Raw genomic sequence first — 26,170 nt, forward strand, 5'->3', positions numbered from 1 at the left:
AACCTGTCAATAATCAAAGCACAACGTATAAGGTGGAGTGCAATAATATGAAATTTCAGTTCAAATACAAATACATCTCCAACAGCTCCCCTTCCCACAAAATGACTGCTAAAATAGAGTCGCACTCGCTCCTGCCTCTCTGTGCCATAGTGGTTGCTGGAGGCACTGAAAGAGACACTGCTTCAGGGCCTGGAGAGTGACCAGATACATAGCCCTAACTCCCATGTAAAAAGAATATATAGCATCAGTTTCCTTACCTTTAACACTGGTCACTGGTGTTTGCTGGGTTGTAGCTGGGGTCAGGTGAGAGAGCAGCAAAGGAGGAGGTTGGGGTCCTCTTGTTGTTTGCTGATAAACCTGTCAATAATCAAAGTACAACGTATAAGGTGGAGTGCAATAATATGAAATTTCAGTACAAATACATCTCCAACAGCTCCCCTTCCCACAAAATGACTGCTAAAATAGAGCCGCACTCGCTCCTGCCTCTCTGTGCCATAGTGGTTGCTGGAGGCACTGAAAGAGACACTGCTTCAGGGCCTGGAGAGTGACCAGATACATAGCCCTAACTCCCATGTAAAAAGAATATATAGCATCAGTTTCCTTACCTTTAACACTGGTCACTGGTGTTTGCTGGGTTGTAGCTGGGGTCAGGTGAGAGAGCAGCAAAGGAGGTTGGGGTCCTCTTGTTGTTTGCTGATAAACCTGTCAATAATCAAAGTACAACGTATAAGGTGGAGTGCAATAATATGAAATTTCAGTACAAATACAAATACATCTCCAACAGCACCCCTTCCCACAAAATGACTGCTAAAATAGAGCTGCACTCGCTCCTGCCTCTCTGTGCCATAGTGGTTGCTGGAGGCACTGAAAGAGACACTGCTTCAGGGCCTGGAGAGTGACCAGATACATAGCCCTAACTCCCATGTAAAAAGAATATATAGCATCAGTTTCCTTACCTTTAACACTGGTCACTGGTGTTTGCTGGGTTGTAGCTGGGGTCAGGTGAGAGAGCAGCAAAGGAGGAGGTTGGGGTCCTCTTGTTGTTTGCTGATAAACCTGTCAATAATCAAAGTACAACGTATAAGGTGGAGTGCAATAATATGAAATTTCAGTACAAATACATCTCCAACAGCTCCCCTTCCCACAAAATGGCTGCTAAAATAGAGCCGCACACGCTCCTGCCTCTCTGTGCCATAGTGGTTGCTGGAGGCACTGAAAGAGACACTGCTTCAGGGCCTGGAGAGTGACCAGATACATAGCCCTAACTCCCATGTAAAAAGAATATATAGCATCAGTTTCCTTACCTTTAACACTGGTCACTGGTGTTTGCTGGGTTGTAGCTTGGGTCAGGTGAGAGAGCAGCAAAGGAGGAGGTTGGGGTCCTCTTGTTGTTTGCTGATAAACCTGTCAATAATCAAAGTACAACGTATAAGGTGGAGTGCAATAATATGAAATTTCAGTTCAAATACAAATACATCTCCAACAGCACCCCTTCCCACAAAATGACTGCTAAAATAGAGCCGCACTCGCTCCTGCCTCTCTGTGCCATAGTGGTTGCTGGAGGCACTGAAAGAGACACTGCTTCAGGGCCTGGAGAGTGACCAGATACATAGCCCTAACTCCCATGTAAAAATAATATATAGCATCAGTTTCCTTACCTTTAACACTGGTCACTGGTGTTTGCTGGGTTGTAGCTGGGGTCAGGTGAGAGAGCAGCAAAGGAGGAGGTTGGGGTCCTCTTGTTGTTTGCTGATAAACCTGTCAATAATCAAAGTACAACGTATAAGGTGGAGTGCAATAATATGAAATTTCAGTACAAATACATCTCCAACAGCTCCCCTTCCCACAAAATGACTGCTAAAATAGAGCCGCACTCGCTCCTGCCTCTCTGTGCCATAGTGGTTGCTGGAGGCACTGAAAGAGACACTGCTTCAGGGCCTGGAGAGTGACCCGATACATAGCCCTAACTCCCATGTAAAAAGAATATATAGCATCAGTTTCCTTACCTTTAACACTGGTCACTGGTGTTTGCTGGGTTGTAGCTGGGGTCAGGTGAGAGAGCAGCAAAGGAGGAGGTTGGGGTCCTCTTCTTGTTTGCTGATAAACCTGTCAATAATCAAAGTACAACGTATAAGGTGGAGTGCAATAATATGAAATTTCAGTACAAATACATCTCCAACAGCTCCCCTACCCACAAAATGACTGCTAAAATACAGCCGTACTGCCTCATGCATTTGATTCATGTTATAGCGTCGCCCATGGCAGTGTGGGATGTCAGAGCACATTACAGCACACACATATTACACAGAGACAATGAATCATAAGTGTATAAATCAGTTTATAGGAAATGTTACATAAGACAGAGGACTACAAGGTGTAGTAATCACGTTTCATACCTACTGGTAGGCAGGATAGTTTAAGAGCGCTTGGTCTGGAGAAGAATAAACTCAGAATTTAAAAACGTAACACCATGGTTGGTGGTTCACTAAAATATTAAGAATTGATTTCTTCCCAAATGAACTGTTTTTGCAACATTATGATAATCAAAGGCTGGGGGAAAAAATCATAACCCTCTAATCTATGCCTTGAAGTGTGTATGCAGCTCTTTGATGACGGTTAATAGCTCACTATTCTACATTAGAATTTTAACTTAGAAACTGCAAATAACAAAAGAATCTCTTTGACAAAAGCAGTAATCCACTGCCCTATTTACATTATATGCACTTTGTGATTTGATTGGTACACGTTCTTTGCAGCTGGCATGTTAACCATCTGCACTACACCGGGTCTCCCTGCTGCCCCCTCCCGCCCCCAATGCTGGTAATATAGTTCCGCAGGATAAGGCGCCTGCTCGGGCTGAGACTTGTGTAACATTCCGCAGTTCTCAGGTTTGGTCACGGAGGGGTGGATCAAACGCTCACCCTTGCAAGTTCTTTCACATTATTGCCGTTAAGTTTGGTAACAATAACGTGTTACTTATATCTCCTCACAGCACACGCGGCGACAGTAAGCACCACCACACACAAGCACCGTGTTATTTTTCAGCGGGTCAATAATGCATCAGCGTTTTCTCTGGAATGCAGTAAATAGAAACGGTTTGAGGTCCCTTCCTCAAAGAGATGCCACCTCAGAGATACCACAGAGACCTGAGCAAGGCAGGCACCTCAGCCAAACATCACAAGAGAAAGTGACACATTCACATTCATTATTCATTTCAAATTTCGCCTGTTAGTTATTTCTTTTACTCTGTTTGCATGCAAGCCCAGAACCGTGGACTGCCCAACCACGTATACATGAATCCCTGGAAGAGGTGGGGTGAGATCACACCCCACACTGGACGCACAGCATTCCTTAGTGCATAACAAAGATGCCACCATTAATACAATTTCATCCGTATTTTATTTTTCATTTTATCCACTTCTTGTCATACATTTTTCCTTTTAATCCAGTCACATGAAAGACTCTTGTGTTCACATTACATCCTTAATGCTGTAGACATGCCTTCCAGGCCTTATGCTAGAGCACGGAGTTTCACACAAGTTTTCCCTCAATCGATAGTTTTCATCACCCAATCCATTTCGAGCCCTTCATGACCCATCGTCAGGGGTTATCCACAAATTTAAAACATTACTGTTAAGCTATATTCTTACATGGCTCATGTTTGTTAACTTAGTGTAAACAAAACAAAAATAATGCGTAATAATGGATTAGGTTCACCCCACTATCAACGTTATGCCCGCTGAATTCATAATAATACGTTACTGGAACATTCAAGGGATGAGCTTAGTGAAATAAGGTTCGCCCTATATAAAGTTGCCATTTTATTTTTTTAAACTGCCATTTGTTCATGGTTTAAGATTCTACAAAGAAGCGCACAATAGTTAAAGAGGACCCTTTATATATAAAAACATATATATTCTTTTTTAACATGACTTTTCTGCCTTTGTTCAGTTTAACTACAAGTCACTGATCAATAAGGAAGCTTTAGAACACACGTGAAAGTGCTTTTGCCTTACATTTCTGTTTAAAATAGATACTGATCAGAGGAAATATTGTCTGTTTTTGGGTGATTTAAAAACCGGCAGGTGGCTACCCTAGCCAGATCAGATGTCGTGGCCCTTGAGCCATTTCATTTCACCTCACATGCCCAGAAAAAATGCAGTGCTTCTAGAGTTCACCAATCCTACTGGTTTCATAAGCTTCAAAACGCCTAAGTTACCAAACATTTCTCTAAAAAAAAGGACGCGTATGAAAGTGACACAACCAGGTCTAAGTGCAACAGGCGTTACACACAGAAAACACGGAGCTTCACACAGAAACCATGGAGCTACTGTTCTGAAGCACGCCAGTGCACAGACATCAGAAACACACACATGAGAGCCGCTGGCTCTACACAACACTCAGATACCCCTCGTCCCCCTCTCCCCAGCCCCTGCCCCACCACCACCACCCCCCTCCCCCCCCCCAGGCGCCCGCGCACACAACTCGGATGCATATAGGTCAGGTCTGAGGGGAGGGGTTTGAGCTGTATGCTTCAACATTTTAACAGACCCCGCCAGTAGGTGCATTAACCCACAGAGGTATCTCAATTTGAATTGAACACATCACACACGTCACGACGCAACAGCTTGAAATGGTAGATAACAAAAGTGCACTGAAGCTTATTCTTCATAGAAAGGAGCGACCCAGAAACAAAACGCAGCTGCTGTGCCTTCCGATTTTTTGTTGTTGCTGGGAAGGCATTGTGGGTATAGGGGGGAGTGTTGGAGGGGTATGAGGATCGGGCCCTGACCAGTCACCTTCTCAAGAGAAGCTCGCAGGAGACCCTCTTTGCGGTGCGCCAACCACTACAGAACACCTCACTTGGCTCACATTTCCCAAGGATCGCAAGGGGCCCTCCCTCGGGGCCAACTACATACCAAGCAGGGCTCTTCGCAGATTCAATGAAATACACAGTGCAGTCCACTTCATCATTGCACACTATGGGGGTCCAGGACACACGAAAGAGATCAAGGAGAAGAAAGGTGCATAACTTGAGCCACTGAAAGCAATTCTGGCATTGACAGCCCAGAAACAAAAATTCTGCGTGATTCTAGTAATTAAAAAAAAGCAATGGTTATGATTTGCCACACGTAAGCTTCAGGGGTTGTTATTTGTAGCCCCATTCTTCGTGGGTGGGGGTGGTCATGCAAAGCCTGGGGCCGAGAGCGAACATATGACGACACCCTGTCCACAAACACCCTCCAAAGCATTAGCCATGCTCGGGTCTTCACCTACCATCTTACTTCCGTGCGGCCCAGAGCCATCTTACATTACAGCCACATAACAGCGATGTCTGCGCGCCCCTTCCCAGAGTGTGAAACTATCCACCTGCTCGAACTGCGTAAGGAAAGAACATGCAGTCGGGTCATTCTGTAAGAGCCCTGGATACCGGGATACACCCCCCCACACACCGGCAAAGAAAGCATCAGGAATCTCAAGGCAGACGGGAAGGCTGGAGCCCAAGACAGACACTGTCATTCCAGAGAGACTCACTCATAATAAGGAAAGTGACAACTGGCTCCAAACCACACCAGGTCTTCAAATGATTCCAAGACAGCGGGCAGAAGCCACTCCAAGAGGACAGCAAGCACATGAACGGAAGGGGGCTACAGAGGGATCAACAGGGGGATAAACAAAGGGGCATGGTAGGTGGTGGTTTTAAAATCATTTTTTTTAATGAGTGAAAGTTGTGGAGAGCGGGATGGTGAAGGGGAGCAGCACACAGAGAGCAAGGGGACTGAAGTGGGAGCAATACTACAGTGTCTGCGTAGATGTGGGCCTAGGGCCCAAGACACAACAGTAGTAGTACCCTAAAATCACAGCGTGTGCTTACCACCTGCTACGTATTGGAATCTTGTATTTTTTTTATGTAGTCAGGCCTCCTTAAAAACGAATATAAAGCACGGGCAGTAGTAGTATTTCAGGGTGATCAAAGCTCCTGGAAAAAGAGACATTTATTTTATAAGAATACAGCACCCTCACCAACCGTCAGATATTAGCGTCTCTACTCTTACCCTGTTTTATGGACGAGGGGCCGCATTCCCACCTCGCAGCCAGGCCCCGAAGACAGGTGCGGGCCGCCGGCCGGTGTAGACCGCAGCTAGCGTGATCCCAGCTGCCCACTCGCACGTGGAGCCAGAGAGAGGCCCGGACTGGGAACCGAAACTGCCTGCCAGTGCCAAGAGATCTTCAAATGGGCTATAAGGTATGTTTGTTTGTTTTTCACTCGTTTGCACCTACTTCTCACATAGAGACCTGAAACCGGAGTGAAACCAAGACGCTGGAGCAGGCACCCGCAGTAATGGGTTCGAATCCTAACGGAATAGACTAGACCTATCCTTGTTAAGAATTCCCGTCATTGCTTATGGGAGTCGGGAGTCAGCAGTCAGTCAGGCACTTAAAATTAAAACGTCCTGATGCAAATCTTCTTGTTTTTGTTACTGTGACGTTTACGACTTGGCTGGAATCTTAAACGAGAGTGCCCGACGATTCAGATCTCAGAAATAAGTTCAAATAACCGGCACCACATGTAGCGTTTAGCGTCTTTAATTTAAATTAAATGCACAAATTAATTCACCGGCGTTGCTGCCTGGCAGTAGTACGTACCTACTAAAATCGACGATCTCTTGAGTCTTCCTTCTTCTTCAGACGGCGGATGAGTGTGACTCTCGTCTCACAGACAGTCGCAGAGAGAGGGATGATTCCAGAACAACTTGAACTTCTAACTGTGCGCATGGCCAATCACTGAATGGCTTCATATGTGAAGTCACAGTGATTGGCCAGCATACAGTCAATGCTGAGCGGCCTGCCTGAGCAGAGCCACCCACGCGGCATCCAATGATCGATTTGCCTGTCCTTTGCGCTGTTCACCAGCCAATCCTGGTGCTTATACAGCGCCAGGATTGGCTAGGGGGCCCACACAGCACTCGCCCTCTCGCCTTCTAAACGAAGGGCTGGCTAAACGCGCCCCCCCTGGCCCCTTCTGTCTTTCTCACCTCTACATGACGCTGACGCGCATGCTCGGGTAAGTTTCTGCCCTTAATGCGCAACTCCCGTTTCCTAGTACAGCCCTTAGTTTAAATGCCACCAGCCAAGTTGCCAACCCGGCCCCACCCCCTACGCACTCCCTATTTCAGCGGGTGTGTCCCGGCCGGAACCCCCGCTGAAAGCTTTTATATATTATATATTATTAGGACGGATTCGGAAAGCTCGTTGTCAGCAGGTGCGTCCACCAGGCTTAGTGGGGCTACGCCCCTACGCCCCAATGGACGCACCGCTGCTGCTTGAACGGAGCGACGCCCCTCTCCTCCAATTGCTGGCCTCCGTTTAGGAAGCCAGCCAATGGAGAAGAGGGGCGGATTAAAGCCCCATACTAAGAAACATTAAATCTCGGAGCGAGACTGCGCAAGCGCAGCCTACGGTCCGAGACCTAAAAAGTAAGGGAGATACCCTACTTCTATTGAAAATAGGGACAAGGTAGGTATAATGAGCAAGAGCAAAAAAAGTCCCAGATTCCAAGCACATATGTGCATGTGTCTTGGGCAAACACAAATTCCACTACGTTATTCAGTTGACATTATATTGCCAGAGAGTCAGTCCGTCAGCAACCACACATTAATAAAAACCATAAAAAATCATAATGTATAAAAAATAAGTTCTCAATTTATTACAAATCAGAGTTAAAAACATTTTATCGGGGGGAGGAGCCAAGCTCGACATCGTGATGGCCGCACGGTAGCTCGGCTCCGCCGGCCTCCCTGCCCAAAATCATCTATCCTGCCGCCCATCCTGCCCAACAACGATAACATTTTATAGATGAAGGTCTACTGATACTTACCACCCGTCCTGGTGGCTTCGGCGTTCAGTGGGTCCGCAGCGGCGTCCTCCCAGGAAGTGCGGCCTCCGTGGTGTGGAGACCGGGGCCTTGCCTTCAGCGAGTAGCCGGCGAGACGGTGTCGGTGGCTGCCTCGGGTGGAGGATGGAGACCGGCCGGAGGAGGCCGTTGTGGGAAAAAGCCGGAGGCAACTGAACGCGCCTGGGACTACCGTCCGATGGTCCAGAGGTGAGGTGCGGCAAGTTGTGTGTGGGGGACGCCGTGTTGGTGGCTCCCCCTCTTGTTGCCCTGCCCGGCCATTCCGAATTTCATCGCTCGGTGGCGGAGAGTGGCTCCAGCGGAGCGGTGGCGCCGGCGGGTCCCCCTCTTTTGGTGGCCCTCATTTTTGCATCGAGGTTGCTGTTTGGATGCTTGAGGGGGATCCCGCGGGGGCACTGTTTGTGAGCCCGCCCCAGGAGTTGGTTCCAAAAAGACGGCGCGGTAATCGCAAAATGGCGACTGATGCCGTGTGCTGTGGAACGCCCCGGGATGTCGATGCTGTACCTCTGTACTGTGATGGGGCCTGCACTGGGGAGCGTGAACCCACGATTGGCGATGTCCTACGAGCGCTGAAGATTTGGCAAGTGACCTTGGCCCGGGATCCTTGTGTGCAAGACAATGTGGTAACCGCTATTGCTCCCGGGCCGTCCCTCAGAGATGCGGATGGGCCCGAGGTGGTTGCTATTTGTTTCTCGCATTTTGGTGGGGGCAGGGATGTCTTGGTTCCCCTGCGGGAAGATTTGCTGGGGATCATTGACACTGATGTACATGACTGCCGTAAACAGCTTTTGCTTTACCGTCGGCGGAGGAGATCTTATGGGTTGCTTCCATTGGCCGTTCAGCGGCTGCTTCAAGGCCTTTTCTCTCCGCTTTGTTTTATGCCCGCTACTTCGACATACATCGTGGCGATAGCTAAGAAAGGATTGGGGTGAGCCCGGTTTTTAATCCGGAGGACTGCTGTTCGGTACACGGAGTTATGGACTGCCACAAATTAATATAATTTGTCGAATCCTTACTATGTATGGCTACCTGAAAAACATGCCAGTTTCGTTTTGGGCTGCACTAATTGTTTGTATGGGCGGGGGGTGGGAGCCGTGCGCCGTGTTACATGGTATCCTCCCCCCTGGCTTTCCTTTTTTCCTTTTTATCTGTTTTCTTCCCTTTCCCTATATTATCTCCTTCTATATTTCGGGTTCATGTTTAGGGCGACAGGCACGCTGCTGGGAGGGGTAGGCCATAGCCTTCTGCAGGGGTGCAGGGTGGGGCGGGTGGATTGGGGTCTATTAGATAGTTAATTGTTTCTATGGCTCTTTTGTGTCCTTTTCTTGGGTCTCCATGACTGTGCGTGATTCCCGCGGGGTGAGTGCCTGGGGGGGAGGTTTGGGTATTCCTATATAATATGGTACTTTCAGGTTCTGCTTATCCTCACTTAGCCTCTCCGCCCCTAAGAATGTTTGCTGTCTGGATTGTTGATCGCCTTTATCGCCGTGAGGCGGGTACAGTAACGTGGAGTCCCCTTTTCCTTTTTTCTAGTATTTTCGTTTTCTTTTACTCTCCGGGTTGGGTTGTATAATGATTGCAACTTTATCCGTCTCACTGCTAATTTGATTTTCATGAGAGTGATGTTTTGCTTGTCTTTGGGCACATGAGGTTGCGGGTGGACACTGACTGCAGAAGAATTGCAAGGGCATCTATGGCTTGAACGCTTTGGACTATTCTGATGACAGATCTATGGATTCCCTATTATAATGTTATTGGTTCTGTTCCCCGCCATGTGCACCAGGACGCTTATTATACAACCGATCCTTTATTCTTTAACATAAAATTAACCTTCTGTGATCCTGTGCCGGGGGGTTACACTCAGTTAGCATTATGGACTCGCAGCATTGTGTAGTATTGCGTAACCACTCCGTACTTTTTATTGACATTGGTGCTTTTCAGTCTGTTCCGTGGCCGGCCTCTGGGTTGTAGGCCCGTATTTGTATGCAACCATCTACACAAATAAAGGTTTTCAAATATTTAAAAAAAAAAAAAAAACATTTTATCACATAAAAACATTGGTATTCACAGAAAAAACAAAGTTGACGCTGCGTTTCGGTGATTCAAAGGATGTACACCTTCTTCAGGACAGTTTTGTTTTATTGTCACAAGGCTATCGCTACTCCCACTTTGAATTTAGAATAGATGAGGGCACATAAGGTGGAGGTAGCGTTTTCTTAAAATCTCCCCGGATGTATGCCAATGGGAGAAATACTCAAGATACAAGAACCTTCGTTGGAGTCACCGTCTTATTTAAAATCAAATGTAATAAGCTAAGAAGCCTGTCAAGGAGCCTGTTTTTAGGACAGCTTGCAGTCGCAACTGGATATCGACTGGGCTTAGGACATCGCCTTGAGTTTAGTTCTTCAGGATTGAAGGAATCTCTAAAATGTAAAGCGGCCTCCCTGCGTCCAACGTGGTCCTTTCCTGTTGTGGATTCCACAACAGGAAAGGATTCCACAACAGGAAAGGACCACGTTGGACATAGGGAGGCCGCTTGTGAACTGGGCTACCAACTTGGCCCAGCAGGCTTCTTCAGCTGTTGTGGCCCTGTGCTGTGAACAGGTCAGTCTCTTGCTTCGGCGGGACTTAGGAGTTTTCTTATCCACGAGCAGGACACAGTAGGCACAGTCTCTCTAGCCACCACATACAGCAGATGCAGTGCACATCGGTGCAGCCTCTCTTCGCTGGGTCCCTAGAGCAGCAGGGGAGTCCTCCTTCGGTCTCTTCTCCGGACCAACAAACCGGAGTTCTCTGGGTTAGAAGTTCCTCTTTCATACCCAGAAAGTGCCACTAGAGCCGGGGAGGGCCGCGACACTAGTCAATGGGCTACCCAGATCACTCACACTTGATCCATGTCACAAGATAAACATAGTCTGAACTATCTTGAAGGTGAAGAGCAGAATCCTCCTACACTGCAGTAGAATCAAGTGTGGAACAATCGGAATGCCTCTTCCGTGGTCGAGGTGGTGGGGGACTTAATCATGGTGCCCAAGAAGGAAACCGTGGTGGCCTACCATGTCGTAGTGGTGGAAGAGGTGGGGGTGAAGCAGGAAGTGGCGGTGAAGGTGGCAGAGGCGGCAGCTTTCGAGGAGGTAAAAGTGTATATCTAATTGAAAAATAGTAATATGCGGGATATGTTTTCTTTTTTTAGTTCAGGTTATCTATGATATAGCAACTTGCAGTTAACAGGAGCGCACACACAGACTTGCTTTGGTCTGAATCTAGTTTTGTATCTGTTAGTACATCCGTCTTAAAATGTTTTGATTTCACGTAATGCACTGTTAATTTCTAGTTCTGGCTTCTTCTGGCACAGGCAAGTGTGCAGAGGATCATGTCCATATTATTACATTGCAGGCTCATCCATTTAAGAGGCACATATGGGAACCATGGGAAACTAAATGGTCCCCGTATTTGCCCACGCTTTTATGGGCTTTAGAAGCAGATGAATATGGTCTTCTCTGCTCTTAAAGCGGCATGTCTTGTGAACAGGGAGGCAGTCAAAATTTTCTCCTGGAGGGGACAAGAACTTATTCCAAAGCACTCACTGGATTCCATGGCTGTATTTAATCTGGGAGCTTGACTTTATAGATGCAATCCATCTGTGACTACTGTATTGTTTGGCTAGAAAGATAATTCCTGTTCTGCCACATCCAGCATCAAACACCACTACTGTGATTTTTGAGGTGTCAGTTTAATACTAGGCTTTTCTATCTTGTCTTCAAAATATTATGGGCACTGACAAATCTGAGTTCATTGAAGCTTTCTTCGTGCCGATTTTGCTTAGCTGAGTCTTATCCAGATCATATTGCAGTCAGGTGAGATCTTCTCCCAACAGCTACAAATAATGGAAGCAAAGCTTTATACAGGGATCTAGACTCAAATTAGATCTTTACTTGAATTGGTATTCACTGTGATAAGTGTTCTATTTTCTAAATAGTTGGGTTACAGAGTCAGTCAGTGGTTACTATGCAGCAAAGTGGAGCAGCTGAGGACCTTCACATTTACCAATTACATGGCTGCAATACCGATGCATTCCAAGTGCTTATCAAGGATATGCACTCAAGGCTTGCTTTATAGGAAGTGAAGTAAGTTATAAACTCTGGGTAATATAAATATCAACAAGTGACAAGTAAATAGTTCTGTTAAAAGGATGCACACTAAAACATGAATTGGCAAAGCCAATAGGTTTCGCCTTTGAGCACTGTTGGCTTTGGCAATGCTTTGAAGCCATGTTTAGCAGCACTATGACGGCCATGACCAATGCTCCTTTATTCTTTAACACAGAAAATGGGAGAGAGGGTTGGGTGAGATGAGGCAACAAGGAAAGAAAAGAACGCGGGTTGGGGAGAGGTCAAGCAAGAGACTATGAGGAAGCCCATAGACAAGGAAGAGCCGATGGAATCGGCTGGGGGGCTGAAGTGTGAAAGCGTTTTTTTAAGTCATGAAAGTAAGCCGAGACTGGGGGGAGAAATGAAAGCAGCAGGGAGCAGATCCTGAAGCAACGGGGACCACGAATGGGAAAGCAACGTGGAGAGGGCAACAGGAGTGAGGCAATGGGGAGAAGCACACAGGTGAGGCTGGCGAACAATGGAAAATCAGAATTTAATGCATGCTTTTGTCCGGCACGAAAGCATTTCAATGTCTTTAAACTGTAACTTGAGCAATTGTGCCTCGCATAGAATACGTCTACTGACTCTTCTGGGAGCTGTCGGGCCTGGCGGAGTAGGAACCTCTCGTAATCCGCACTGGCGAATGGTTCGAAGTATTCTGTTATGGCGTCGCGTAGCGTGGTGTAGTTCCGGGGCGGGCCTCCTTCCACCACGTCCTTCGAGATGTCGTGTATAGCTTCCCCTCCTAGGTGCAAGAGCATTGCTCGCCGCCGCTCGACTGCGATGTCCGCTGCCACAAAGTAGTTCTCCAGGAGTTCCACCCATTTCCTCCACCGAGCAGCTTAAAACGGAGGCGTGCCCGTGACCGCAAAGGGCTCTAGCGGTGGCATGGCGTCCATGGCCATTGGGGAGGGCGGGGGGCTCGTCAGCTAGAAGTGCCCTGTCACCATAGGGCCAGGAGTCCAGGAGCACGCTGGGGGCACCTTCAGGCGACTTCAGGCAGCAGTGGAGGGTTCTGGCAGCGTTGCACGCGAGATGCGTGGGAAATAGCAGGGTCTCCGCATGCGAGATGCGCGGGAAACGGCAGGGGCTGCAGCGGTGCACGCGGGATGCGTGAGGAAACGCACGCCGGAGGTGCGCGGCAGGCCCCGCGGGCTGGCACGATGCTGGGGCCGGGAGCAGGCGTGTGCAGGAGCGCGGCTGGGGCACTGAGGCGGTGGACACGCACCTGAGGCCGCAAGGCCGATTCCGCTGGTCGTAAGCGGCAGGGCCGCTCGCAGGCAGGCTTCGTATGTTTGGACCCACCCGCCTAGAGTGCCAGGAACCAGCGGTGAGTCTTGGAGGCAGGGTGTTGGAGCGGCGCGGCTGGGCCGCCGCTCGACGAGGCTGGTGGCAGGGCGGCCGGGAACACTCCGCCGGCGGGGTGTGCAGAGCACGCAGAGCGGGGCACACTGCAGGGGCCACGGGAGCAGGCTCGCAAGGTGCAGAGGGGCGGAGTGTGGCACGCGATGGGGTGGCGAGACCACCTCGTCGCCAGTGTAGTGTACTGGTCGGGCCTACAGGCTAACAAATTAGAGACCACACGTCGTTGCATTGGTGGTCAGTACACTGCCCGCCACGCCCAGGGCCCTGGGCTCTTTATTAGCTCTAGAACGTGCCCTCCGTATCTACGTCGGGCTGAACCATTAAACTCACGCCTGAGGGGAGGAAAGAACATCACGGGAATACTAGGTGTGGGCCATAGTGGTTGCGCCCACCTAGTGCAACACTACACCACCCATGCTTTTTGCTGCGTTCCCTGATTTACCAAGAGTAGTAAACCTGGGACTGTGTAAAAATAGTACGCCTTCCTGACAGAGGTGCAACTAGGAGAAATATACTTATTGTTCCTCTTTTTACGTATGCTGAATTCTGCACCACACTTAGAAAGAGGAAAATGCATGTAAGGGTTATTTTTGTGCACAAAGCTGTCCCTTCTCGCACAAATACAACCCTGCCAGCAACGCAGGCACCCTTGTACAATGACGCAAGGGTTTTAGTGTTGGTGCTAAGCAGCACGTAGTGCGCTGGTGCAGGAAGAGAGCAGGTATGCGCCATATGTTAGTAAACATGGTGCATTCCTGCACTCTTTGTTTAATGCGGAAGAGGTGCAAGTTGTCTCAATATTGTGGCTATCTGGTTACACACACACAAACCTTTGCAGTGTATTAAATATTAAAGGTTTTATAATGTAATATTATGCATTTTCTACTGATTAACGTCACTTGTATTTTTGCTGCAGGTTATTTTATATGCGTGTACCTGAAGGAGAAAGACAGAAAAAACGTACAGAATATTTTGGTTTTTAAAATGAGAGGCATAATCGGAGCCTCCGGTCCTGACACAGAATCAAACATCCTGTGATTCAGCTCAAATCCCTTAATCTTCCTGTGCAAAAAAATGAATGTGTCCCTCTGTAATGCAACTGGTGCTCCTGAAAAGAGCTCTGATAGCTTCGGGTCGATTTCGCGCTATTAATGCTGGGGAAAAATAGCCATGTCCATCGTCACCGTGATAAACACTCCTCCGTCCGGAAGATTGGCAATTTGGCAGTCATTACGAAGTGCCTTCCAACCACTGACGTCATCAAACATGCGACTGCCGCGGGCTGCAACACGACCGCTTCTATATCCCAGCGTCCTTTGCGCTTCGATTTCTCTTTCCGGGAACCAAAATGTCTAAGAGAGGTAAGGGAAACTTTATTCTGCGCTGTGCTATCTACTGCCATCTCTTGCGGGAGGGACACGAATGTCGCAAGTAATGGCGTGAGCTGCTAGGGAAGGGCATCTGCCATCTCCACGAGCCCATATGTTTACGGAACGCTGCAGCCAGAGATGAAAAGCAGCTAACCGATGTAAGCTCTTGTGCTGGGCTCCGTGCAGCCATGTTTAACCCATGGGGATCCGGAAGGGGGGACGGGTTAGGTTTGATTTTTAAAAATGTGCGTGTGTTTGAGGTGGTGTTTCCACAATATGGGGGGCGTTCAGTTTTGGGGTACAGCGTGGATGGGGTTAGCTGAATAGTCTGTGTACCCTCGTTATCGGTTGACAGTTTTGGGAAGATACCTGCCTTAATGCAAGCGCTTGTGTGGTGGCAGTCTAATGACTCTGGAATTGACCGAAACGTGTTGCATGTCTGTGTTATTATTAGAAATGTCAGGACTAGTTACTGATTGTGCCGTTTTGATGAACTGCTAGGGGCCAGCTAGCAATGCAGGGGCGTTTACTCCTAACTTGTTAGGAACTGATTTATGACAGAACTTTAATGAATGATTTGATTGGTTAGGGCTAAACCTACTGGAAATGTTTTGGGGAATGTCACTGTCCTAATGGCAGGTTAGACTTTGAGGGGAAGTGATAAGTAAGTCTCAATGTTTTGTGCGAGCAATGAGTAGCGTTTAATTTACTACCTAGATCCCGTATACTTCTCTGACCATTCATTGGGCGTCGATACCTTTTCTAGTGAGGCTTTCTCTGTGTTTTAGAAACTGTTATAGGGTTATGTCGGACAGGTTAGTTGAATTGCAATCCAACGTTATTCTTTAACTTAGTAACTTCTACTCCACAATTAGAAAGATAATGTAGCAACGTCTGCCACACTGGACTTACCCTGGTATTAAGTCACTCGTTCATACATGCTTTATTCTCCCATAACACTGGTTATCAGCACCAGAAATGTTTAAAATGCTTTGCGCTTCGAAACACGTTGCGTCTGTGTGCAAACCTTTTAGTAGTACTTAGTTTTGTGGAGTTCGACCAGTTGTTGCACCCCATTTGTCATGTCTAGCTCATTTTCTGTTTCGAGCGCGGAAGCGGTGTTAAATCTGATGTGTGCTTAATCCCTCACATTAACTTGTTCGAGATATTGACCCCAATAGAAAGGGACAACTGGTACTTTGAATGCCCCCTTCTAAAAAGCACTTGCTGGGACTCTTGTGGCTCAGTGAGTTGTCGTTGAAGGGGAAAGGAACAACGCGGCGTTTGGGTGAGGTGGCTGCTGAGTGCAGTTTACCTCAATCCGTTGCGTGACATGCCCATTGCGCCAGCCTTGCATGAGTGTGAATTCTTCGATGTTTTATTGCAAATCCAGTGAAAGTGCCTGAAGGCAGTTGTGCTGTAAACCTTACATGGAGATCGGAGTGATGTTTTCAGTGTAAAATTACCGCTGTGGCCTAATTTTTTATTTGTATTCTTATTTTTCTTTAGGACGTGGTGGTTCGTCGGGTGCGAAGTTTCGCATCTCACTTGGGCTCCCTGTGGGAGCCGTGATCAACTGTGCAGATAACACAGGTAAGTCCCTGTGAATGATTAAAAGCAACTGTTAAAGCGCTGTTAAGACGCGTTGTCTAATTCCAGAAGAGAAAGTGTGAGTTTATTCTGTGCGGAATATTATTTGGTGCACAATCTACAGAGGAACAACTTTGTTTTTGTGCTCATTTGGTACGTGTAATGAGTTACTCCTACATGTTATGCTCTTTTTTAAAATCGGCAATGCTCGTAGCAACAGCAGCTTTAGCTGGGTGCAATGGGTGCTAATGTGCAAAAACAGTTGCATCCGTGTTTACAACTTTAGAAATACTCATCAGTTTGTAATGCTGCTTGTATAGCACATGATCTTTTCCAGGTGTGATTATGAAAGGGGGTGCCTACGAAGGTATTCAGCATCACATTGTGGAGCCGGCTCTTTGCAAAACAGTATTGTATGGCTCCTGCAGTGGCATTTAAAAAAAATATTGAGGCAGTCATGGTCCATAATAGTCTTTGTGAATCTTCGCTTTAGGTTTTGAATCTACAGTGCAGCATGCTAGCCATTCGATGTATCGGCGTCTTACTTTCTAGGAATATGAACTACATAACTGCTATTGCCATGTTAATGTCTTGGATAGTTAATAGGGGTTTGGGGCGAGAGTTGGTCCAGAGAAGAAGTTGGGGGTTGTCAGTAGGATAGCTCTGTAGATTAAGAAGAAGATTGAGATGATGTAGTCTGAATTGTAGATAGCAGCCAGAAGCTTTACGAATGTGCAGTAGCTTCATTATTGTTCAAATTGTTATGCGTTTGGATTTTGCATTGTGTGGTTTTAAATGAACTTGCGTTTGTTGATGATCATAAACACCCCTTCTAAAAAGCACTTGCTCAGTCTCTCCTGTGGCTCCAGTGAGTTGTCGTGGAAGGGCAAAGAAACAACGTTGCTTTTGGGTGAGGTGGTAGCTACATGTGCTGTTGACCTCAATCAGTGACGGGATACGTTTTCTACTGTTCTTTTGGATGTGCCCATAAATTTGTTTCTTTATAGATTGTACACATAATCTGTCTACTGATGTGCTGTGTACTTTTTATGGTCGATAGAGTTTAGAGAGTTTTTAATGTTGCTTATCTGGCACATGATCTTTTCCAGGGGCGAAGAACCTGTACATCATCTCTGTTAAAGGAATAAAGGGTCGCCTGAACAGATTGCCAGCTGCGGGTGTTGGTGACATGGTGATGGCCACAGTGAAGAAAGGAAAACCAGAACTCAGAAAAAAGGGTGAGTACACAGTAGTGTGTCAAGTGTCAGACCTTGCTCTCGCCCCTTCTGTTAAAACACTTGCCTTGGTTTCTCTTCAGTAACCTAGTGACTTGTTAACAAAAACATAAGCAATGCAATAGGTCGTGCAATCCTGAAAGTTTGAGCTATTGGCGTTGCTAATAGTAATGCAGTGCAAATAGCTTAAGGCTTCAGAAATGTGAGAGCGAATGCATTCCCGATACATTGCAGCACCCATGCTTTAGCTTTAAGCATCTTCAGCTAAAGCGAGGCTGCCGAGATCGCTTCAAAAGTAAGGAAATGGTAAAAATGCAAAATTACATTCCTATTACTATCTGGTGTTCTAATCACGCTAGTTGTCACCTAATTTAGGAATTTCTTGCAAAGCCATTGGAATCACTGGAATCAGAAATATAACCAGGGTCTTACAGGGGGCTTTTTAAGAACTTTTCTATTGACAATTGGCATTATGGAGAGAATAACCCTGCTGATCTTTCACACAACTTGAGATTCTCGGAGGTGCAAAGACATTTATCAATGTTTACCAACTATTTATTTATTTTTTGTTTTCTCTATTAACAGAAGTTTTAACTGTCATAAAGCAGTAAAAACAGTCATTACGCTATCCTAAAGCTGAATATAGGGTTGGTTATTTTGGGTGGGTGGTGATGTAACTAAAAAATGCATACAGGCGCTTCATCGATGGCAATTATAAAAAAAAAGGTGTGGCTGCCAATAAGGTATGCCGCACTGGTTAAATAAAAAAGGGGCTGCTGGAGGAACCGGTCGCAGGCAGGAGAAAGGCATTTAAGAAAATATTGCCTCAAGGCTACAATTAAAAGGGTATTGAGTAGCAACACATGTAACTGGGAGTGAACTCATGGGAGGTTAAAAGAAGAGAAAAGGCGGTACTAAGGAGGGACTACCAAGCCTATTGACCAATGAAAACCCGCCACCTTTTATAAAGGACAGTGACTGGCCAATAAAAAAAATGGGCAGAGCTTCATACCCATATCCTGAATACAGCATGTCTTGAAGAGACCGCAAGCACTGCCTAGGCAATGCCTACAAATACTGTTTTGGGGCGGGATGGGGTTGTGTGATTTTGTTAAGCTCAATCTGCAGGTTGGAAGTGTTATGTTGATTCCATTTACTTGGAACAGTCAATAGATAATTTTTATGTATTGCAACGTTCTGGATAAGCAGTAGTATCTTAATTATACTTGGGGCGCCTTCGCACTTGATACTCTTAACTAATTAGTGATGCCAAACAATATTACATTCTGTCTTAAATTTTCTGAAATTGGGGAGGGGAAGCACACAACCAGCCTAAATCTCGGACTGCTTGGTGCCTCAATCAAATAGTACTAAAAGAAAGCTGCTTGATATGTTTTAAATTTCTTTAGCGCACGTATACCCATGGGTGTCTTGGCGCTTGATAAATGTATTCATTTTTATTTGCTACATTTGCCCTGAAATTTAGTGGCTAATCAGCTTGTTCTTTATATTCAGTGCCACTGGAATTGCGGTCACAGCTCTTTTTCTGCATAATTACAGATTTGCTGCATTTGTCACATGACCTATCTGCTGCATAATCGGCAGGCTTAAACAAAATTGTTTGCAGCTCAAATGGATCAAAAGTTACTGAAAACATGGTGACCTGTTGGCACACAGTGGAAGGCCCTTTGCAAATGTGGAGAAGTGTGGCTCACTGGTTAGAGCAGGCAGACCCTGAAGCAGAGGTCAGACCCGGGACCAGGTTTCAATTCCCGACGCGGCAGGGTCTTGAGCTCAAATGTCCACGGACTCGATAATTCTCGCTTCGGTGCCTGACCTAATCATGAGTTCACACTCTGCAACTCTGGGCATTAAGCTTGCTTAATCTCCACATCGGACCCCCGCGTTGGGATGCCTGGCTTTCACCTTGGGGATGCCCTGTAGGGGCTATCTCACAGGAAAAAGCTAGGACGGGTTCCCAAGGCAAGCGCTTAGAGACCCCTGGGTGATAAGCGCTATATAAATCCAATATACAATACAATACAATGTTAACTTGTCATCTTTCAGTTACTTACTTCTCTATTTAGTTGTTAAACTGGTACTAATGAAGTGACATATTTACCCAGGCAGTATTAATAGTTGTAAAAAAAAAATAATGCTGTAAAAGATGTGTTGCATACTTTAGTCAACCCTGCAGCTTAAATCCTGTGGCCCTGGTTATATTGCAGTAAAGAGACTAAGGATATCTTTGTGGGTGTTTAATGCACTCGTTCATAATTTTAAAATAAGACACATGGACTAAGTGCTTGAAATTGTAGCGTTACATGCTGGATATTCGTGGGAGCAGTTGATTGGGTTTAGGTGTACCTGTGTATCGTCTTTGGAAAGATGGGGACTCAAGGCGGACTCAACAGCTGCTATTCTGTGGGATCTGGGTTTTATGTTGACTGTGGGCACAATCTGAAGATACCCGGTCGTGTCGGTAGTTTCTGCTGCAGTTTGTGTGCAGAGGAGCAACCAGCAGTATATGAAAGGCCTCTTAATTTCAGCGCAAGCTGTGCCCAACAAATGCCTCCAGTATCATTCTGACTGAGAGGTAGCTGTATTGATGCCAATGCCATGGAAGAAATACTCCTTGTTTAACAAGCGCTTAACAAAAAAAGCTGATGTGGAGGCTAGGTTTATTTTTGTGATGTATATATTTTCTCTTCAAAGATCTGTAATTTAATGCAACTTAATTAAAACCGCTACAACAATTCAAACGTTGAACATTAACGTGCATGGGGGTTTCAGAAAATAAAGACCGTTACCTGCATATGTAAAAATGCTCTATTTTTGTGCCACAACGCTAAGAGTCTTTAATGAACCATCAATTTGCTGTCTTTAAGTAGCGGCCCCCAGTAACAAAGGGTGGTGGTGGGGCGGGTGAGGGACTGCAGGGGCATTAATAATTTTAAAAGCGTACTTGACGCTACCTCCAGTGTTTGTGGCTGTTTCCTGGGTCCCAGCAGCCCCTGGAACAGACTCCCAGCCAATCCCTGTGCTGCAAAGCAGCACAAGGATTGGTCTGAGCGGGCGGAAAAGACACCCTGCTCAGTCTAGGGAGTCCGTGCGGGTTTATCCAACCTGGCTTCTGAAACCTAAGTGCGCATGTGTGTTTTGGTCACCCTGAGACAGTTGGCCAAACGCACTTGAGGACTAGGAAGTGCTCATGCACTCCTCCTCCAATGCCCCGTCCCTCCATGCAAAAGCTGGCAAATGAAAAATAAAACTGCTAGAGCATCTTTATTTTTTCTGCTGGCTCTGCGCCAGACAGATGGGCGACACTCCCTTGCCATTGTGGAGTAGCCGTCGCTGCTGTCTTTCCTCAAAGCTTTTGTTCAGCGAGGTAAAAAGCTTTCACACATCTGCAATTTAATTTTGGGTGTTCGCCATTCAGGCAGTAAATTAGCCCTTGGCTGCATGTTGAAATGTCAAAAGGCATAGCCCATGCTGGTGCCCGGTCTTTTGCTGGGAAAGCTGCAAATCTGTGATGCATTAACTTAAAATGTATATGAAAATGAGCTGGCCTGCGATCAGACCGAAGTATTCATGACCACCTGTGCATTGGATCACTTACCAAAAGTTAGCATATTCTCTATACTGGAGATTATAGATTTTGTGTTTATTTGTATTTATATTTTTCACATCCCATTTGCATTAGCAGCAAAAGCTTTGCAGGTACTTCATATTAGTGTTTTGGGTTTTACATTTTAATTTATTGATTTTACTTATCGAAGGCACTCTTTTTAGCAATTTTAGATTAACAACTATTGAGAGAGGGGTTTCCCAGTGCGATCTTTTGTGCAGTTTTAGGGAATAGCTGTAATTGGAGGTGAGAGTACCCTAGTCAGTATTGTTAGCTATTCCCCTCCATTGTCCTCAATGCATAATATTTACAATTCACATTGTTTCCTTTCTCAGTGCATCCGGCGGTGGTGATACGGCAGCGGAAATCCTATCGGAGGAAAGATGGCATATTCCTATATTTTGAAGACAATGCAGGGGTGATAGTAAATAACAAAGGAGAAATGAAAGGTATGCTGCCTGTTTATGTATGAGCAGAGTAGTAAACCCTGGGGTGGTGCTTCTGGTATCTGAAAGTGGTTTGTAGAACCATGGACTTTATAAAGTAGACAAAAAGCACCCTGTTTAGTGCTAAATTTAGTTGTGTTTATAATCCCAAAGTTTTCCTATATATTGTCCCTTGTTCTAGTTGAGGGATTTCTTATGAAATGGCGTGCATGCATTGCATTAGTATGGGGCAGCTGCACTGTTGGAGTTACACATTTCACTGGGTAAGTGTGCAGTTCAAACTAGTCCCTGTATAGTGAGAACGTATTCTATTATGGGGTACTATGTTTTGGGTTTCAAGTCCTGTAAAGATGCTAAAAAGCCAATTTTGTTAATTAATATTTTAGAAACTAAGCTTAAAAGCCCAGGATTATTCTGACTAAAGCCTGTGCTTCTAATTCGGTTTCCTTCAGTGGGTACTAATACTGGCATGTAACCGGTTTCTTCAACTATCACTGACATGGCACATACACGTTAAACCAGTGTTATAGCGGATGAACTCTTTACCATGGTCTATGTCGAGCTTTGGAAATTATCCCATCTTCTCAGATCCCTTCTAAAAAGCACTTGCTCGGCCTCTGCAGTGGCCTCAGTGAGTTGTCGTGGAAGGACAAAGAAATAACCCTGCTCTTGGGTGAGGTGGCGGCTGCATGTGCCGTTGACCTCAATCCGCAGTGTGACAGATCAGGCTTTAATTTGCTTCAAGCGGGTTTGTCTTCCACATGTTGGAGTGAGGCTATAACGCGCTGCATGGATCAGCAGAGTATAATTCATTCAAATGTGCAGATTATTTTATATCGTAGTACTCTGAAGACTAAAATACCACGGGTCACCAGGCAGCCATTGCATCGTACTCCGTCTCGCACGTACATATGCCTCACAGCACAATAAGAAACATGGACCTACCACATGCTCCTCCCTGCTCCAGGGTATATCGTGTGCTAATCTATGCTACTGTAAATTAGCATCTCTTAAATCTCCACATTAAACCCACACAGTATCAACTCTGTACTGATGCCAGATAATCGAACGATGCCTGTCTTCTTTCATTGGACTAAGCGATAGACCACTCACGGACCCCAGTGCATCGAGGCAAGGGTCGAAGTTCTTTGCTAACACAAACACATTATTCAGAAATGTCTGACAATCAGTCCCGTCCTTTCCGGGCCATTATTAAATTTACATGCAAACCACTGCTTAACACCACACTGGGTAGTCCGATGTTCTCTAAACCAGTGTCGTGATAAACCACAATGACTCCAGTTAATTGGAAGAGCCCATTAGTGCTCTACACGTGTTAAAGAGTGTTATACGATTGCTGAAAACATAGCTTGTGGGCTTTGACTGGATGTACTAGTCTCTCGCTGATTTATTTTTGATATGAGTTGTCAAGTCTGTTATTGTGGAAATTCAAGACTGACCTCCTCTTCTCCTCCAGGTTCTGCAATCACGGGCCCTGTTGCAAAGGAATGTGCGGATCTTTGGCCGAGGATAGCCTCCAACGCTGGCAGCATTGCATAAACTTTTGCCTTCCTGCTTGTAAAAATAAAAAGTGGTTCCACCAACTCCTTAGACTTGGTGTTTTTTTTTTTTGTGGTTTTTTTTTTTTGCGATGCTAAAGGAGTACTGACCAAACAAGGACATCTCTCTGATGGCATCTGACATTTTATTTATTATTTTATTTTGAAAGTTTTATATAGCGCGGACAAGATCTTTGCAGATATCAGAGTGCTTTACAAAGGAAGGGGTACATGAGGGAGTATAGTCGAACAGGTAAGTCATTAAAGCTAGCAGTACAAAAGGTGGGGGCAAAGCCAATCATGTAAATCAAAAATACAAGTAATACAAATAAGCAATGGGGTCAAATAAGTAATACTGATCGGTGCAGAGTCTTTAAAGAGACCGAAATAATAGTTCAGGTGTATTTAGCCATGAGGATAGCTTTTACATTGTCACGGCCATTGGATTACTTCTCAGCTGTATCATTGGATTACTTCTCAGCTGTATCATTGAATGAAGGCCCCAAGGATGGATGGATGGATGGATGAATGAAATGTAAAAAAAGCGCACGGCTACCCGAAAGAGAAATTTCTTTTAAGTTTTGATTGTTGTGCTCCTGTTCATTACTACAAATAAACAAAAGGAGAGTAAGGGTATGACAATTCACTCTCTTACCCCTAAGGAATAGTTAAATAAACAACTGAAGAGTGATAGAACAGAATACCACTTACAAGGGAAAACTCTTGACGTGGTAAGAGACAACAAGTGAAGAAGGAAAACCAAAAATAGGTTAAGTAAGAACCCTCACTCACCACCTAGTGGTGACTTGCTTCATCACTGGGTTCCCACTGGAAAGACCTAGCGTCTTTCCAGTGTGCTACGACGCCTGTTTTGCAGCGGAGCTGGTTGTTGTGAGTGAGGGTGCAAACAAAAAAACCAAATTGTGCTAAGTGAGTGCAAATAATTTTGAAAAGTTAAAGTGCGTAGTTGTGACGGTAAACTATTTTATTCAGAGTCCAACCAGCACTGGTTAAAAACAATTTAGAGTGGAAGCATAGGGTGGGTCTCAGTAATTAAAGACACCTAGTCCACAGGGTGAAAAAATGGTCGACATATTTCTGCTATGGGTGAGCCCGAGTCGCTCAGCTTTCGTCAGGACCAAAGAAGTGTAATCCTCCGGTGGTATGCACGCCCTAAGGTGCACCCTGCCGTGAGGAATGTGTAAAAAAATAAGGATAAGTTGATCCAAAATACTTACGGCTTAAAGCCGATTTTGACCCATGCAGCAATTTGCTGGGGTCTGTACTTGTAAGAGAAATGTTTTTTATTGTCTGCAAAACATTATTACAGTGTCTCATTAATAGTAAGTAATGGTAATCCTTCACCACAAATTACCACCAGGGTAGTGGAGTGAAACTCGACGGGCAGTGTTATTATTTGTGCATAGCAGGGAGTCCTAGCAGTTTGTGTCGTTTTTTTAATTATTAAAAACATAGCAAGGAGTCCAAACAGCTAATCAAAGGTATAAGGATCGAGTGAATTATATCTATTTTTACTCCTTATCTACCAAATCGTTCCCCATGCTTTTATTCAAATTCGAAGAGATGCTGGGGGGTATGTAAAAATTAATGGCTATTAGGCCAAAGGTGCAAATCATTTTGAAGAAACGCAGCGTGTCCAAATACTCTCCTAATCGAGGAGAGGAAAGGTTGACTACGGGGTTCGTAAAAAACAATACGATCCTTGGAAGACTAGTAGTTTAACTCTAACTCATTTTCAGGGTCGTCAGCGCAAATGTAAGTGCCTCTTACTGTCATCTCTGAGACTAGCGAGGCGCATGGTCATATCTGACATCCGGCTGTGCTACGTTTACCACCGTTTTTAAAAAGCCTCCATCCCAAATACGACCGTCTATCAAGCAACACCAAACGGTGCGTGCTACTGTGGAAAAAAATGTGCAAAGGCGAGATGACCCCTCACGGGCGAACCACCATCGGGATACCTGATAGGTACTCGCCAGATAAGCCCAGTTCTCATCATCGGCGGTCATCAAGCCAAAAGTAAATGTGTTCCAGTTACCACAAGGCTTGTGGTAATCACGGGCGAACCACCATCGGGATACCTGATAGGTACTCGCCAGATAAGCCCAGTTCTCATCATCGGCGGTCATCAAGCCAAAAGTAAATGTGTTCCAGTTACCACAAGGCTTGTGGTAATCACGGGCGAAACACCATCGGGATACCTGATAGGTACTCACCAGATAAGCCCTGTTCTCCTCATCGGCGGTCATCAAGCCAAAAGTAAATGTGTTCAAGTTACCACAAGGCTTGTGGTAATTGATATGCATGTCTAGCAACCAATCTTGCTTTTTAACTTAATAGGTTGCACAAAGCTGAAATAAAGAGTCAGTAATCGTGTATACCTATGCTTTTTAAACACACCTGATTATTTTCTCACATGTTTTTCACTGCACTCACTGTTTGTTTTGAACACATTTACTTTTGGCTTGATGACCGCCGATGATGAGAACAGGGCTTATCTGGTGAGTACCTATCGGGTAGTGCATTGGAGATGTTTTTTCCGAAGAAAAGTAAAAGACCCACAGATCCAAGTAAAGTGAGCACTACCTCTATGCACGTTCTTATGAGCACTCTCAATTTCGTACTTAAATATTGAAAATAAAAAACTGTATTTGAACCTTTGAATTATAAAAGGAACATACATGTCTGGTAGAATTTACATGAACTAATTCTCCAAGTGATTGTGTTGGGTCTTGCAGTTTTATAAAGAATTTTGGATTATATACTAGGAGCAATTGAATGAAGGCTCAAACGAAGTAATTAATGACTACAAGTGTGATTAAATCTCTAAATTTATTTTGGTCAAGGACCATTGTTTTTTGATAACCTATGGGACATGACCAGCAAGATA

General features: G+C 45.5%; 1 protein-coding gene across 1 annotated transcript; it reads left to right on the forward strand.

Annotated features, from left to right (window-relative positions):
- The first annotated feature begins 14,664 nt into the window (after nucleotides 1–14,664).
- RPL23 (ribosomal protein L23) lies at nucleotides 14,665–23,304 on the forward strand. The gene is made up of 5 exons (XM_086924325.1): nucleotides 14,665–14,792; nucleotides 16,311–16,394; nucleotides 17,501–17,629; nucleotides 21,590–21,703; nucleotides 23,178–23,304. Exons 1-5 carry the CDS (start codon nucleotides 14,780–14,782, stop codon nucleotides 23,258–23,260), a joined length of 423 nt encoding a protein of 140 aa, XP_086780451.1. The 5' UTR covers nucleotides 14,665–14,779; the 3' UTR covers nucleotides 23,261–23,304.
- Nucleotides 23,305–26,170: the final 2,866 nt, after the last annotated feature.

Source organism: Lissotriton vulgaris, chromosome 5 (assembly GCF_964263255.1).
Source record: "Lissotriton vulgaris chromosome 5, aLisVul1.2, whole genome shotgun sequence".
NCBI classification, from domain to species: domain Eukaryota; kingdom Metazoa; phylum Chordata; class Amphibia; order Caudata; family Salamandridae; genus Lissotriton; species Lissotriton vulgaris.